This window comes from Etheostoma spectabile, chromosome 15, assembly GCF_008692095.1.
Source record: "Etheostoma spectabile isolate EspeVRDwgs_2016 chromosome 15, UIUC_Espe_1.0, whole genome shotgun sequence".
NCBI classification, from domain to species: domain Eukaryota; kingdom Metazoa; phylum Chordata; class Actinopteri; order Perciformes; family Percidae; genus Etheostoma; species Etheostoma spectabile.
The window spans coordinates 7,429,076-7,446,112 of record NC_045747.1 but is presented as its reverse complement, the minus strand read 5'-3'; the positions used below and the strand labels follow the sequence as shown (position 1 = coordinate 7,446,112).

At 40.2% G+C, this 17,037-nt stretch overlaps 1 protein-coding gene across 1 annotated transcript in view; it reads right to left on the bottom strand.

Moving 5' to 3' along the window:
• The window catches only part of fam20ca (FAM20C golgi associated secretory pathway kinase a), a 34,495-nt gene that overhangs the window by 2,812 nt on the left and 14,646 nt on the right, over positions 1 to 17,037 (bottom strand). Inside the window, exons 4-7 of the mRNA XM_032536742.1 lie at positions 3,113 to 3,205; positions 1,605 to 1,720; positions 363 to 543; positions 118 to 227 (exon numbers count right to left, since the gene is read on the bottom strand). Coding sequence (XP_032392633.1) covers positions 118 to 227; positions 363 to 543; positions 1,605 to 1,720; positions 3,113 to 3,205 — 500 coding nt within the window. The remainder of the gene's footprint in view (positions 1 to 117; positions 228 to 362; positions 544 to 1,604; positions 1,721 to 3,112; positions 3,206 to 17,037) is intronic.

The following is a 17,037-nucleotide window of genomic DNA, read 5'->3' as shown; positions in this document are numbered from 1 at the left end:
CCAAAGCAGGAAAAGTTCTCTAGTGTTGCTTTAATTAAAAAGTAAATATGCCATTTATTCATCTGTAAATGTAATATATTGATATGTGAGGTCATACCCAGTTTCATCTACTCTTACCCATTAAGAAGTCAAATATGGTCATATCCATGATGTCCAGCAGTCGAGTGCCTCGGTCATATGGAGGAGTCTGCTTAACCTCGTCACAGTAATCTGGGTCCACTTCCCACCTGAGAACACAGAAAAAAATAATGATTAATTATTATTATTATAATTATATGTATATTTAGTCACAGTAATCAGCAAAGTTCAAATCTAGACAGAAGGTTGAGGCATGCTGATTGATGAATATGTCGATTCCTTACTCTGCTTTCTTGCGTTTGTGGTAGGAGCGTCTCCAAGGGTTTCTCCATGTCTTCCGTTTGGCCAGGTTCAGGTCCGGCAGGAAGGCTGCAAGCGAGCCTTCGATCTGGTCCGGTTTACCGCATAGGGCATGCTCAGTGGAGCAGTAATATGAGCACTCACCATAGAAGCAGACGTTATTGGCTGAGGAGAGAAAATAAAAAATACATTTATTCAGAAACGGTGTTGAAGAGGAAGCACACAGTGAAAATTCAAGGTGGTGGAGGTGTTTTAATCTCAGGAGCAGGCTTAAACACAGGTCACATACGCAGGGAAGAGAGTGCTGAGCCAGCAAAGATGATACACTACAATCAAAGAGAATCTGAACAACCTTTGACATGTCTTCCTACTTAGATTATGTGATTGCAGATCATACTGGCTGCTCAAAATACATACAGCATTTAATTTAAACTTTATATTGTGTTTCTGTAAATTATTTAGTAATGAGCAAAGAGATGAAAAACTGTAAAAAAAACAAAAAGTAAGGCATCTCTACATTAGCAATATTGACAAAACAGTCACATCTTCTGCTTTAATGTTCAGCAATGAGCAGTTTTATTCCTCTTCAAGGCACATTGACAACTACTCATATGTGACAAATGATCTGCTTTGCATTATATGCATTCATTTGAAACAGTTTAACTTTTCCTTTGCTCTGAATGAGGCTATAGTTTCCTCCAATCACTGTCATACATAATATAATCTAGCAACATAAATAACACTTAAGAATTTACAGCATCTGCATTGGATGTTTATATATACACACTGTATATAAATCCAACTTTGTAAGTTTCATCTTTGTAGAACTTTGGAGAAAAAGATGACTTAGAGTAGACTGGGTAAACCCCGCCCACTCAGCCGGCGATTTGATTTTGCCCTGAATGCTCAATCTCAAATCTTTTGAGTTTGGCTTGGTCAGGTGACAGCCAGACGCAATTTACAGTGTGCCACCCTGTGGTGACTTTTGGCTAAGGTTTTATTTATCACCACACGCTACAGGACATTCCTGTTATTTGTACTCCCTTGAAGAGCGGACCCAGGCATACAAACTCAGACTACCCTCAACTACAGGAACATAACCCAGTTTACTTATTTCTGTAGTGTCTTAGATGCAAAGCCAGTGTTGTTCTGTCCAAATAGTATGAGTGATGCAGCCAAATAGCTGCATCAATGTGCCAAGCAGCGGAGGCTGGCAGAGTTTCTACCTGGTGAGATAAAGAAGGTCCTCCACAGCTTCTTATCACGTGTCACATCCCTGATCTCCCTCGTCATGTTGACAAGTCGCCCTGCCACCGGGGGCACTCTCCGGAAGTCAAGGATCCTAAAGAATGAGAGAGACAAATCGGAAAGTCAGGTCTAAATTTAAACTGTATTACAAAATGTATAATTCATCTATATAGTATTTAGATGCTTGTGTTAATTCTGCACTTTATGGTCTCAAACTCTTTGGGCTCCCTTTCTGTCTCCATCTGTCTGTGTCTCTCATTCTTTTCTTACATTCTTATGTCAGAACACTATACCTATTCAGCCGCTGTTTAGCTTGCCTTAATGTATATTTGCTGTACAAATGACCCTGCCCGTGTGAGACTAAAGCTAAGCCTCCTGGGAGCAGGTACACACACAGACAGACCGGCTGAGTGGAACAGAGTTGGCGAAACTTTAGCCTACAGAGGACAGCATTCAGGAGCTGTAAACTGCACCGTCATGTCAGTCCCTGGTGACAAAGGAGCACCTGTGTGTGTGTATTTGCCCGTAAGGGCATACTCAAGCGTCTTTTAGTGTGCGCTCTGCCTATTACACACCCCTGAGTCACAACAGATGCAGATATGGTAGAATATATATATAGTAGAAAAGACAAATAAATAGAGAAGTTATTACTAGAATGCAGTGACAGTGCCTTTTCCCTTAAATCTTCAGAATATTTAATTTGATGTTATCATAACTGTCTAGAATTAGAAATCAAATTAAATAAAGTTTTAGCCTTCTCTACATTGCTGGTTCAATATGAAACCATAAACTAGCAATAGCTCAGACTGGTATCCAGAGGCTGCATTAGTCAGGCAAGTGGTCTATAATTCATAGGCAACCCTGCATAGTGCACGCAATCCAAAAACTAAACTGCTCTTTAGAGGTAACAAAGTCACCCCCGCTCCTGCTCTAAAACCATGTCCCGGTGGTAATGGCGTGCCTGTGATTTCCTGTTTGGCTCTATCTTCCTGCCCACGCAAACACATGTCGCTGACCTCATCTAACAGAGAGCAAGAGTGTGTGTTTGTGAGCATGTGTGAAGTAATTACCACACCCTCAGCAGACCTCAAGATGACCTGCGCACCATTAATCTCCCACCCCCAGAATCCCAAACTTATCACGTTTGTTCTTCTGTTAAGGAGTTGTTTTTTTTACCTTGTCAGCTGAAGTCTGTAACGTAAAATGTCAAGTAAAGAAGATGATCCCAGCACTTGGTGTATTATATAATCCTTCATGTACCAAATCCCATTCAAATTTTCACAGTTTAAGTCCATTATGGCACATCTCCGGTTTATAAATGGGTTAAAGTGTTGTTGTCTGAATGAATAGACACATACAAACTGTCATTCTTCCTGGAACAGGCTGTGAAGGATGATTTGAAACGCACTCGGACAGGAAACAGATAAGTCACAAAGAAATCTCAGCACAACAGGGTTTTTTAGGGGAAAAAGATGATAAATCTCACCTGTCCAAGTGAAAAGCGGCAATCTCAGCATTGTGCCTCTCAAAGTCAGAAAAGTAGAAGAAGTCTGGAGGGGTTTCCTGCTCCCGGGTCTGCCTGATAGATAGTGGTAAAGAACCCATTAAACATAACACCAGCCGTATCATTTTTCCTTTTTAATGTGATTTTCTTTTTTGTTACATAAATAAACCTAAGTTAAAAGTAAAACATGGATACATGATAAAAATAAAGAATAGCCCATACATTTCTATATTTATGTCCACCCTTAAATGAAAAAGATGTGTTAAGAGAGGCACATTACAATCAAACAATAATATAACAAAAACATTAGTACGGCAATTCTAAGCAATATCTCTTAATGACTGTGTTTTTCAGTGCTAAGATAGTTCTGCTCCTCAGCTTTCATTGGATTTCCGTCTCCTGCTGTGGCGTGAAACTCATCTCAGCGTCTGCATCGCTTTCTAGGACGGAAGCTGACGCACAAGCCTACGTGGATAAGGCTGCTGAACGGAAGCTGGATAAGATTCTTGCTCATATCCTTCAGTTCCTCCCAGCAAACACACAGACGCACACACACACACACACACACACACACACACACACACACACACACACACACACACACACACACACACACACACACACACACACACACACACACACACACACACACACACACACACACAGACAGCCACCCAGGAGATGTGATTCCCTGCCAACCAAGCCATAGATCTGAGTCAGGAACTGCTGGAAGCCTTTGTGTCTATCTCTCTGTCTGTTCGCAAGTCTGGCAGCAGGATATTATCTCTCCACATTCCCACACTTGCTTTCTCTTTCTTGCACACCTGACATTAACTTGCTGTGCTTTTACACAGCCAGCTAAACCTCTCTCACACACACATGTATTCATACATGCTGCCACCTAATATACCCCCTCCTGCTCCAACCTGCTTTATCTTACCTTCCCTTCTCCACTCCATTAGTGGATTGGATAGGCTATTTTATAATAGTTATTTTTCCTTCTCGTTCTCTTCCAATTGTCACTGACAACAGAAACTAACCTAACATGTCAAGGATGCAGCCATTTACCCATATTCAATTGCTGCTATTGTGAGGCCTTCTTTCTCTCCCAGTGAGCGAGGAGGGGACTAATGGTGTTTTTATTTTCAGGGTGCAGGGCAGGGGATAGAGGCTACTGTGAAAATAAAGAGGGGGTGGAATAAAAGGTAGCAACGGCCCTTGGTTTTAAAAGGTGACCTAACAAGCCTGTGGCACACTTGTTATTGTTCAAATATGCCTTTATCAAGGCACCTTATCATGGGTAGGTAATCAGTGTTGCTAAAAAGGCTTAGCGGTACAAAGAGATTCAAAGTTTGAACACTGAGATGTGAAATGGAAGCTTTATCTTCACAAAAACAGCTTGTGCTTCAATAAGTTACTCTACATGGAAAATCAGTCAACCAGAAAAAAAGGGAGAGACTAAAGTTTTTTCTCAATTGAGAATCCTCAGACTTCAGTCAGTTGCTGTAATGAATGATAATAAGCTATTCCACCATATCTGTTTTTTTTCCTTTTCACCAATTTGACTTGGAGAATGTGTAACATGAACCTGACTGAGAGGCATTATAGGGTTTGGTTGCCATGGTCACCAAAATGTAAAATGCAATTTCCTGTCAGAGAGGAAGCTTAGAGATTTTTACTGTAAAGCAATAGCAGGTTTGTGATGTGATGCAAGAACACACTCAAATATGCACACACTCACTATGAAAAAAATCTAATAATTTCCCCTTACAGTTATGTACACACACGCACGCACACACGCACACCGTATTTAAGCAAGTGTCCTTGATAATAAAAGGCTCTTTATCTGAAGTAGAGTGTGATTAGGCTATAGCAAACGTACTGTATGTAGTTCAGCAGAATTGTCAGAAGTGTGTGTGTGTGTGTGTGTGTGTGTGTGGTGATGAAGCTGAACTGCTTGCTTATGTGGACGCAGTTTGTGCTGACTCTGCCGTTTTAATACTCTTTCATGAGCTTAGACGTGCACAGTGTAGGGTTATATTAGACGGATGGGAGAGGAATAGGGTGTGGGAACACAACAACAGCTGTGGCCCAGCCTCTGCATGCACACTCCTTTTTTCATTTTTTGTGTGTGTGCGTCTATCTCTCTCTCTCTTTCTGGCACGCAAGCACACACCCAGTCTCAAAGCCAAACCGATGATACATGTCTGTGACAGAGAGAGGGCAGCAGAGTTAAACCAAGTAAAAGAAAATCTACGCAACAACCACTACTATGTCACCTTTTGGAATGAAATGTTCATGCTGACAGAAGGTGTGACACTTAGCACATAGTGTGCTAACAAAATCATACAGTACATGCTCCCACTGACCTACTGCTGTGATGGCATCTTGCTGTTGATGCAACATAGACAATGAGAGAGAAACACAGACAGACAGAGAGGGTGCATGGGAGATCTACCATCTATTGATAATCCACAGCAGATTTTAGCCCCCCACTGACAGGTGTATTTGTCTGGCCTTCTGTCCTGTGTTTCTCTCTATCCTCTGTATGTGTGTGTGTGTGTGTGTGTGTGTGTGTGTGTGTGTGTGTGTATGTGTTTGTGTGTGTGTGTGTGTCTTCCCTAACAAATGTTTCCCATCATTAATCTTTAGAAAACACATTTCATCAAAGTATACAGTACATCATTTTCCCTACCTTTTGACACAAGAAAAGGAGCACTGTGGTGAAATAGTCCACTGAGTGTCTTTTTTGCGTGCAAGGGATTTGGGGAAAAGCAAGTGATTAGTATGATACAGTATATTCAGGACACTCTTGGGTAAATAGCGCCTTGTAGACTACTCACAACACTTCTCAAGGTGACAGACAGGTGGAAGGATGGTGGACAGGATGAAAGATTGGGAGATCAAACATGGTGATTTGTGTCAGAGGGTGCTTGTCTGTGCAGAAGTATCAGCGAGAGCAGCGGCAAAGACTGTGCAGGCTGTGTGTGTGTGTGTGTGTGTGTTTGTACATGCTTGTGCTTATATCTGTAAACAGCAACATACTGTGAGAGTATATACATTTTGTGGGTATTCCTGACTCTGTGTCTGCTGATTCTCTTTAATGTCCTGCATGCTTCCTCCAACATCGGTACAGGAGAAGGATCTGAGAATCAGCCTTGGGCCCCAAGGTAGCTGTCAAGATTGAATTTCAAATCAATGTTACATAAGTTGTGTTCTAGCCTCAGCTATTTTCAACACACAGGGTGAAGCGCCGCCAGGAGGGGAAAGCAAGTTATCTACATGTGTGGGAAGCAGTAAGGGCAATATTATCATACAAATGCTGTGAACAAGACTTGAATTAAACAAGATGGATGATGGTCTAAGTCAGTGCTTCAATTTCAAAGTTCTTAGATACTCATGAGCTGGGAGAGAGTGTGGAATTGATATGAAGACTGAACAAGATCATCAGCGTTCTGTTGCTTGAAGTATTCAGTATGTGTAAGTGTAGAGGTGCAAATATCTATTGATTGATCTTTCATCAGAGTCTGGGAGTCATACAGTTTCATTAGTGATGTGTATTAAATATATGTTTAATTGAAATTACAGCATATGCTTTTGGCATTTAGGACCATTATGAAGGAAATGCACCATCCACTACATGTTGATAGGGATTGGTCCTTCATAGATGGCCGAGAATTCTCAATTTTGATTGACTGGAAAGTGAGGATTACCTTTTAGTAATGGCACAGTATATCTGGACACCTTAAACGCACAGGTTTGTTTTCAGTCGAGACATCTCCTGCATTGGTTTAGATTTTAGATTTATTTAGTTATGTGAAATGAATGCTTTAAGCTCATACTTGTGCATTTGTAAGACAGATATTTACCATGTTTTCAACATGGCTGTGCACACTGTGACGATCAATCATATTAAATGTGGCATTTACATCTCCAGGTTAATGTAGCTTGAGGCTTTATATAAAGAAACATCTCACGTATTTTTTTTTTCCAATCATCTCCAGTTCCTTCACTCATTCTGTCTAAGCTTCTGTCCATGATAAAACCTGCAAACAAAAACAGAGACCTTATAGTAATCTAAATGTACAGCTTTGAGGAAAGCTGCATAGCTGCGAGGTAGGTCACTATCCGCCAGAGCTCTCTGGCAACCCTTGAGATGGATGACAGGAACCATCTGAACGAGTGTAAGTTGTGTCTGTGAGTATGTGCACGTGTGTGAAGTCATGTTGAGTCACGTTTGAAAGTCAAAGAGAGAGAATGTGCCTATCCAACTGTCTCATCCGGCCAGATGGCCGGGAGTCCCTGTCTGTAGATGTCAGGGATCAGACCCCAGCTTATGGATCGGCAAAGCCCTGGTGCTCACTAACTACCCGCTGTGCATGCAGACTATACTGGATAAACTGCTGGAAATAAATCACACAAAATACTATATGACTAGTGACAAGTGGGAATCAAGGACAAAAACAGGAGCTCAACTTCAAAACGAAAATATGAAAATAAAAAGCTCTGATTAAAATAATGGGTTTTTCACAAATATTGTTTAATTAAAAAAAATTGTAACTAACAAACAAGATGTTCCCTTGCGGGTTAAAATTTACAAATCACATTTGTGTAAGTTGCATACTGGACCTTGATTGGCTCTAAACTAGTTGTGATGTTACAAAATCCCGCTCGTATGGCCACAGATTTAAAATGAACAAAGAGATACTTTCAGTTTTTCAGCAGCTGGATGTGAAAAAATCCTTCTAGTGCCAAACTCTGCACACACATCATTATGCACAGTGAAGCTCAAACATCCAAGTGAACAAACAATCAGCAAAAAAATAAAAGACTGGCGGCTATTCATATAAAGTGCAGGTTTTTGGCAAGTCAACACCATCTTCTACACACCCTGATTGGTCCAGTGCTTCTTAGATCAGGCTAAACAGTAGAGTGAATGTTAAATCTCAACTTACATATCGTGTAAACTGAGCTTTATATAGTTTGGCTTTGCGAGGCTATTTAAGAGTGTCTGGGATGTGTAGAGTCAGTGTGAAGTCCATTTGGCTGAAGATGTTCAGTAATGTGGTCAGGATATACAGAAAATCCCAAATGTCTGGTCAGATAATTCCCCAGGTTGCAGATATCTAGGCTAAATCTCACTTCCTTTGTCTCAGTGTCTAAACTATTTCTGAAATAGCTGCAATTTTTTTATTTATTTTTTCTCTGCTTGCCTTAATTGACTGGTGTGACATATTCACTTGTTTCCCCTGGGCATATGGCTCCCCAGAACATGGTGTTTAAAGGCTTGAAATCCCTGTAAAGACCTGATGCAACGCAGCAAAATTATATCTGGGCTTTTGGGATCCCTTCCCTACAATCATCTTAACGGGCTCCCTTGAGTCGTGAGCACACTTTGAATATGTATGAATAAAACTGGGAATCTTATTAGTATCACTGCGCATTTTTCATTTTCACAAAGCTGCATTTTAGTGAATGCATAAATGCTTTTCCCTTTCAAAATAAGTGTTGCGCTTGTTACTCAATAAGCATATTCACTGGTGGCTTTCATTAAGAAGTGCTACCAAATGGCAGCTTTCCGATTTCAATAGACTAAATGTTTAAGGACTTATCCGCTTTTCAATTGCATTTCATTCACTCAGAATAATCAGAAAATAGACTTCATTGCAGTTTTTGTGACGTTACACAAAAGCTTACTGTAACATCAGAAGGGTTATTTTTTTCACAGCAACATCTTTCAGAGAATAAAATGATTATTTCAGTCAGTGTTATTATGAAAATGTATATATTTTTCTTTGAGAAAATAATAATTCACATGTTTAACATTACAGGTACTTAGGCCAATGTACTTCCGGGTCACTTGGTCAACATGGAAATGACAACCATGGAGGGTTTCTTACTTGTTTTATTTCGAGTTTGGCCTCGAATATAAAGACAATAAATCAGTTTGACATGATCGGCCACTGAAGAGGAAAAAGGGGACATTTGAGTTGCGTAATGTAACATTACTCCAGCCTGGTGGACATTCATCAGACCAGCTTCGAGGGTACTGATGGATGTAAGCTAAATGCAGAAAGCATAGACGCATTTAGGGAGGGTCATTAAGGCAAGCAAGGTGTCTCAGCAGACAGAGTAACTTCTCTAATAGGGCTGAAATTAATTTGGCACCTGGCCTCCTACAATAAAATGAAGCCATACAGCATTTGTATGAGTGGTTGTAGTGATGTCTTGTCCAGTAAAGTCAAGGAGTAAGAGAGGATGGGAGAGACAAGAAGAAGACATAAAATAATCACAAATTCCTTTAAAAAACAATTCCTTCACCAAGCTAAGAACTGAATGTACCTGACTTAGGACTGTGTGTCACTTTAGCTCAAAGACCCCCACATAATACTATGACATGCCAACCAACATGTACAATTTACTCTCATACGCGTGGCATGAAATGAAAAAAAGTAATGAAAACACACAGAAAAGAATGATTAAACAGTGGACTTTGATGGTGCAGCAACCTCCAGGTATATGCATTAACTGTAGGTGCATATACTGGAATAATACTGCTGTTTTCATTTGTGCAATGTATGTGGAGTGTGTTCACTAAGGGGATTATACATGCTTGAAGGATGGGACAGGTCTTTATGCTTGTGGTTTTTCTCTCCCCTCTCTCCCACACTGTCACACACAACAAACAAAACGCACATCGGTTTATCCTCAACAATCAGGAGCAACACAGAGCCACACTTGGTCATATTTACATATCCATCCTCAGAGGATTAACCGCTTTCAATAGCACAAGTCTGAGGCAATCTTTCACAGGGTGCACAATTTGTGAAAGGCTTTGCACAGAATATGAACTATGAATTATGCAGAACATATACAAACATCAAGGGTATTCTTGGGTCAACAGCGATTAGATGTCAAAATGTGCAAGCTTGGGGATGTTTAGAACAATAAGCTTCAAAATGTAAGTGTTTTGACACTGCATACTGTGTTTCTCTCCTTTAGCTTTCCTCAGTATAGTCTACATAAATGTACAAATTTGTCTACATAAATACCAAAGCTGTACTAGAATTTTTTAAGGCCAACCACCTGTTCCAAGAAAGTTCACAAAATGTTTACATAGTGAACATCAGAACCAGGTAACCTTCCATAAAAATTAGGTATTTCAACATTCACTGGGAATGAAAGAATGCTGTGGATTACTACTACCACACCCAACCACCCTAAAATGTCACAAAGTGCATTCATGATGGAGGGCACTAATACACATGAACAGAGGAGCACAGTCCCTCAATGACCATTTCTAGCAGGAAATTCTTCCAGAAAGCATCTGCCAGTTGTCTCAATCCCTCACAGCTCCAAAAGTAGAGAAAAGTAGAGTAGGTTGGGGGGCCAGGGATAATTCTTCAACCAACAGTCAGATTCAAACTACATAATGTGTGAAAAAGTAAAAGGTGGTAGCTACCTTGACACTTGTGTTTTTACAGAGGCAAGAGAAGATCAACCATGTCTGCAAAGGCCAACATCACGTCCATAATGAAAACAAACAGGATAGCACTTCTGGGGATTTTAAGAGCGTTATTGTCTGGGTGTGTGTGTGTGTGTGTGTGTGTGTGTGTGTGTGTTTGTGTTTGTGTGCGAGCGCAAGTTTTTCTTTGCCTGCACACAAAATCAATGGGCATTACCATGAGTCTTCATCTCACAAGGACTGAGAAACAAGCTCTGGTATTCAGCATGACATGTAAGCTGAGGCTGATGAGAGGAGGGGGGATAAATCCCAGTCAGAGTGTGTCAGTAAAATGCAGGGCTAGCGAAAAGTAGTCGCTCTACTCAGGCTAAGGAGGATTTGGGGAAAGATACAAGAAAGCAGCTATACTTTCTAATTTCAAGACTGAATTCCTGTAGATTGACTGTCATCTGAAACACCATGGGTAAATAACACACACATGGTTAATGTGTGTGTTATTTACCCATGGTGTTCATCAAATCTGCATGTTTTCTCTTAGTCATAAAATTAATTAAAGGTTATAAAAGGCTACAAGGAATCTGTGGCCAGAGTGGAAATGCAATCATGTTCTTCTCTTGGGATGAAATTCTAAATAGATTCCCTGCATGGAAATTGGCAGACGAGTGAGTCAGATTGAGTGCTAAGGAAGAGGAGACTGGAATACCTGCCACAACCATATAAATCATCCCTAAACTGAGAATATTCCTAAAAGGCTTTGCAAGAAAGTCCATCCTCCGAGCTAGCCTGCGGTACAGGCCATTAACATTTATTTGATTATCACTAAGTAGTTGCTGAACAGCAAACACCAATTAGAGCAAATTATGTTAAATCCTGGGAAGCATTAATTACCCAGACCCACCCACTGCCACAACTCATACGCACGCATACACACACACGCATATATATGAACACACAGCACACCCACACACACACACAAACACACACACACCCACACACACACACACACACCACACACACACACACACACAACACACCACTCTCAGCTAGGACACAGTAGGGTTTGAGCCAAGTGATGTTAATGGATTGTGAGGAAGCATTCTGGACATCCTTATCTTTGCCCATCTGTGGGAGGGAATATCTTGAGGTGGCTTATCCAAAACAATCCTATTGTATTGACCCAAAGATAAGAAAAATGCACACACACTATTTTCCACATGCATACTGTATTAAACCATGTTTAATATCACCTGCTGCAGCTGTGAAGGAGCCTTACCTATCTCTAAATTATCTTCTCATCTCTCTTGCCCGTACCCAGGCAGTTTGTGCCACCTTAAGGTGCCCTGGGTAATTCAGTCAGTCATGTATCCACAAAACGCATCTCCATCCCTTCCCCCTTGCTCACCTCCCCTTCTGATTTTCTTTCCGTAGGAAGAAAGTGTGGCTTTCGGCCAGTCACTCCTTCACCATCTGTGTCAACTAAAAGTAAATGAACACCGCAAACAGCCGCGATGAACGCGATGGGATAGAGTTTTAGACCGGCAGTATGATGCAAAACATTGTATGTTTGTACCACGTACGTTGTGGTACACACCACGACAAAAACACACACCTACCCACAAACAGCACACACACACACACACACACACACACACACACACACACACACACACACAGTGGCAGAGCCACAGAGGCTGTCATTTATTTTTTATTATCTCTGAAGACTATAAGACTATAAAAAGACTATAAAGTGCCATATTCCAGCCGCCCATGACTGATGATGGAATACCATTTGATTTAGAAGTGCTGTCTTTTGCTTTTAGCTACCTAATGAATGTTTATTAATTACCCGAGAAGCTTTGGGGTAGTCTTAACAACCTGTTCTGCTTAAAGCTAAAAGCTCCGGAAGTTCATCCATATCTACATTCAGCTCAGAGAGGGAACAGCCCAATTTTAGCAGGCAGTCAGTTATTTTCACAGCCGCTTTTCCTCACCGTCCCAAAATGGATTGCACAACACTGAGTGAAACCTAACTACATCAAACTCAAAAACTTCGATACCTCAACCAAAGAAAGCAATCAAAAGAGTCTTTCCAGAAAGCTATTTTGCAGGCGAGGCACCCAAATCAAGGCACGGATGTTTGTGCTTCGTTTTTCCCAGAGCTGAACTTTTCTATTTAGACCTGTCAACAGTCTTGTTGTGCTTGGTGGTTTGCGGTCAGAGGCCGTTTCCTAAATAGAAACCATCTATCAGAGGCTAAGTGGTGGCTGAGAGATGTCATTGTGGTCATGAGTGGGTGATGGCGGTGAAGGAGGAAGTGGTGAAACCACGGGAAAAACAGTTCCAAGGGTTGCATTTATCCTTATGTAATAGTTAAATGGGATGGAAAGAGTCCAGTGGTGGAATGTAACTAGTACATTTAATAAAGTACTATACTTTACAAATTTGAGGTACTTGTACTTTACTTGAGTCTTTTCATGATACTTTTTACTTCTACTCCATTACTTTTCAGAGATAAATATTGTATTTTTTACTCCACTACAAAGATCTGACCACTTTAGTTACTAGTTACTTTACAAATCAAGATTGTTGCATACAAAATACAGTTGTTTATAAAAATCCATGTTTTATTACACAGTACAGCTGAAAAGATTGGTTGATTGACAGAACTGTTTTGACGGTTTCCAGTTTCTAAAATGTGAGGATTTTTCTGCATTGAGTACTTTTACTTGTAATACTTGAAATAAAGGGTTCTGGTGATACATACTACTTACATACATGCTTTTCAGAGATATTACTCTGAAAATAAATTACAACACATTTTCTAGTGCGCTAAATGATGCTCACAATGAGAAGAAAGTAAATGGAACCTGCTCAAATTTAAAAAGGCAAGAATCCGAGAGACAAGATATTCTTCACTATTCCTGGATATACAGCGTATCATGAGACACTGTCCATGCATCATCATGTGACGGCTGCACTTTGTAATGTGACCTTTAATGTTGCTGCAGGTTTGTGTCCCAATGCATCATCTTGTAATGAGGATTACTTGTGTATATACCTCACAGAGGGGAACAAAAACCTAAACATCCACACTGTATTTGTAATCCAATTCATTACACAACAAAAAACATTCCAAGTATTTTTGCACTAGATAACATTATTTTTTTTAGTCTTGCTAGCAGCATGGCTTTAGGGATTACAATGTCAGGCTCTAGGTCACTTAGTCCTCAACTATTGCATGGATTGCCATGGAATTCCTGAACAGACATGTTTCGATCCCAGAGCATAGAGCCTACTGACTTTAATGATCCCCTGACTTTTCATCTAGCGTCACCAGCAAGTTGATTTATTTGTTTTTTTAGTAAAATGTCTTGAGAACTACTGGATACATTGCCATGCAATTTGGTGCAGATATCCAAAGAAACGTGCCCAGAGGATGACTTTGATGTTCCCATGACTTTCATCTATTGCTACCAGCATGTCAAAGTTTTCAACAAAAATACAGTATCTCAACATTTTCTACAATACATGAATTGACACACAATTGTGTACAGACATTTATGCTTTCAGACCATGCGTCCTGATGACTTTATTGATCCCCTGATTTTTCATGTAGCGCTACTATCACCATCTATCACTACTGTGGTTTTGAATTCTCTACTATTTTAGTGACTATTTTCCATTGGGACGTTCAAGATGATGCTTAAAAATGTGTTATAGAGAGACTGCCCTTGTTTTTAATACCTCTTATTCAACTACAGTACATCAGTGATTCTCATTTGTTTTTCTTGTTTAGTATGTACTATCATTTTAAGATTGTTCCATAATTCACCTTTTACATATTGTAAGATGGTGTTTTATGATCAAATTACTTTTATGATCATAATATTAATTTGTACTCTAATTTTTGAGATGGTTTTACATTACTTTTTATTTGTGCTGCAATAAGGGCATCATTGGAAAAGATAGGGTTCTCAACAGCCCTCCCTGAATAAATAAAAGGTTATAATAATAATTGCTAATAAGAGAATGTAGCAAACTAACACGCTAAACTAAGATGGTGATCATGGTGAGCATGACTAACATCAGCATGTCAGCGTTATCAAAGTTAGTTTTGTAAATTTGCTAGGTTGACTTGAAAACAATTTAGTAAGTTTACTGCATGAAAAGCAGAGTATACCAAGTAAAGTTTTAAAGTAAAGATTTAAATTTTATTTCTTATTTATAAGTGATAAACTCACCTCAGCTCACATGGATGGAGCTGACTGTTCACAATGTAGAAGAGAATCTGGTCTTTTTTTAATCTTTTCATACTAGTGTTGCTAGCCCCAACACCTGCCCACAGGTCCACTGGGGGGACAAATGTTACTTGAGTCCGTGTCTGTCTGTGGATACATACAATCTCTGTGCAAATCTACTAATGCTGCTGCGTTATAACCCTAAAAGAGACATGTGGAGATTTTGTTTTCTTAGATGTAAAAAAATAAATATATGGGAACTGAAGTTCTGAAGAAGATGAAAGTCTACTCCGTTCGTTGTCACATGTAACAATTAAAATATGATCAAGAGGAGGTGACACATGATGACACACAGACACATACTGTGTAAATCTCAGAGATTCCTAGCACTCCTTTTGTGAACAATCTTCCCAGCAGCCGCAGCACTGAATGAGAGTCTCCCTGCACCACCAGCACAGAGGCTCTTGTGTTTGCATCACTGCTGACCAGAGCTGCAAAAAGGAGGGTATGGGTGACACAGGCAAGCCCCCTGGATCAGGTGGCCCGGTGATACAAGACCTAGCCACTGCAGCCCCTCCTACATCCTGCCCTGACAATGGGCAAAGCCAGGTAGAACCCTCCTCTGGTTTAATTGGTAGACAATGAATGCATTCTCCTCCCCTTCCACTGGCCTCTGTCAGGGGGATAGGGGAGTCACAAACAGCATAATTGCCACCATGCATGGGACAGGCTTAGACAAGCACGGGCCTAGCCCACAATGGATGTATTAACCTGTGCATGCTATCACAAAAGGCCCATGTTACATAGCTACAATGCTATCCCTCTTTCTTTCTGTCGAAGAACTGTTGTTTCATTCATTCAGCCTGGAGAGAAATTTGGGTGGACTGTGATAGATCTACCTGGGAAAGGCTGTTATTTAATGACAGAGCTCAGTTGTAAAGGGTGGTGCAGTGCGTGTGGTCCCATTGTTAGTAGCAACAGTAGATTTAGTGACAACATAAGAATGGAGCATGTGTGCTCTGTCATTTTCAGAGTGCTATAAGGAAAAAAAAAAAGACTAATCCCCCTTTGGTCTGTCTAAGCCCAAACAATTATCCTCATTATAGCTTCTGAGGATGACTAGAAAGGAAAAACGTCAGGGCCATTAGCAAGATTTTATGACAAACAGAAAGTTGTTGTCTAACTTGTCAGAATAAAAAGCTAAAATGCAAGCTCTTAATCACAGATATTAGATTCACCAAAACATTTAGATGACAATTAGCCTTAAAAAAAACCCACAATATAATGCAGCGTTCCTGAATGCTCATCTAAGATAACCAACCCAGGACATTTTGTGTAGTTTCAGCAGATGACTCCTGCTGAAGGTATACAAAATATCCCCGCCATAAGTCAAAGTTTGGCCTGCTTTCCTCGCCACATAAAAAGAGATAATTGTTTAAGACTAGAATTCACCTCCTGGAGGGAAAAGAATTTTCAACATTCCAGACAAATGCGGCAAAGACATTCCTAGCGGGAAGCTTAAGAATTCCCCCATACAGTATTTTAGACTATAATGATATGTTAGGACGGCTTAGCAACATAACCATGCAAAGCAGTGACAAAAACAGAGCCAGAAACCACAACAAGCATGCACATTTGCAAGAATGTGATTCACTTGGATGTGGTGAACCACAGAGGAGCACACACGCTCTGGTCCCAACCACAAATCCAAAAGCATGGACACAAATACATAAAAACACAAATGCATACACCGGTCTGAGATTCACATATCAGAATCAAAAGTTTTGCTTTGAAGAATTGCCAGACTTCTTGATCTAATTGTCAAATATCCATCTTTTCAGCTTACTGAATGTTGCTGATTGATTGTAGGAAACCTGTTTTGACAACTCCAAACCACTACATTGCTCAAAGCGTGTACAGTTGATTCACGCTATCGACCCATCATGTTACGAGTTACAAAAATAATATACTTTTTTTCAAATTATACACCTACTTACACCCACATTAATATGTCTACCTTATAAATGTACATTCTGAGTATTATTAACAGTTTTTAAAATAATCACAAAGGTTAAAGAAAAATGCTCACTTACCCAAAATGTATGTTGGAAGAATGGTTTGACATTTGGGCAATATGCCAATTTGTTTTCCTGGCAAGAGTTGGAAGATTGGTTAGCTTGGCTTAGCATAAAGTCTGGAAACGG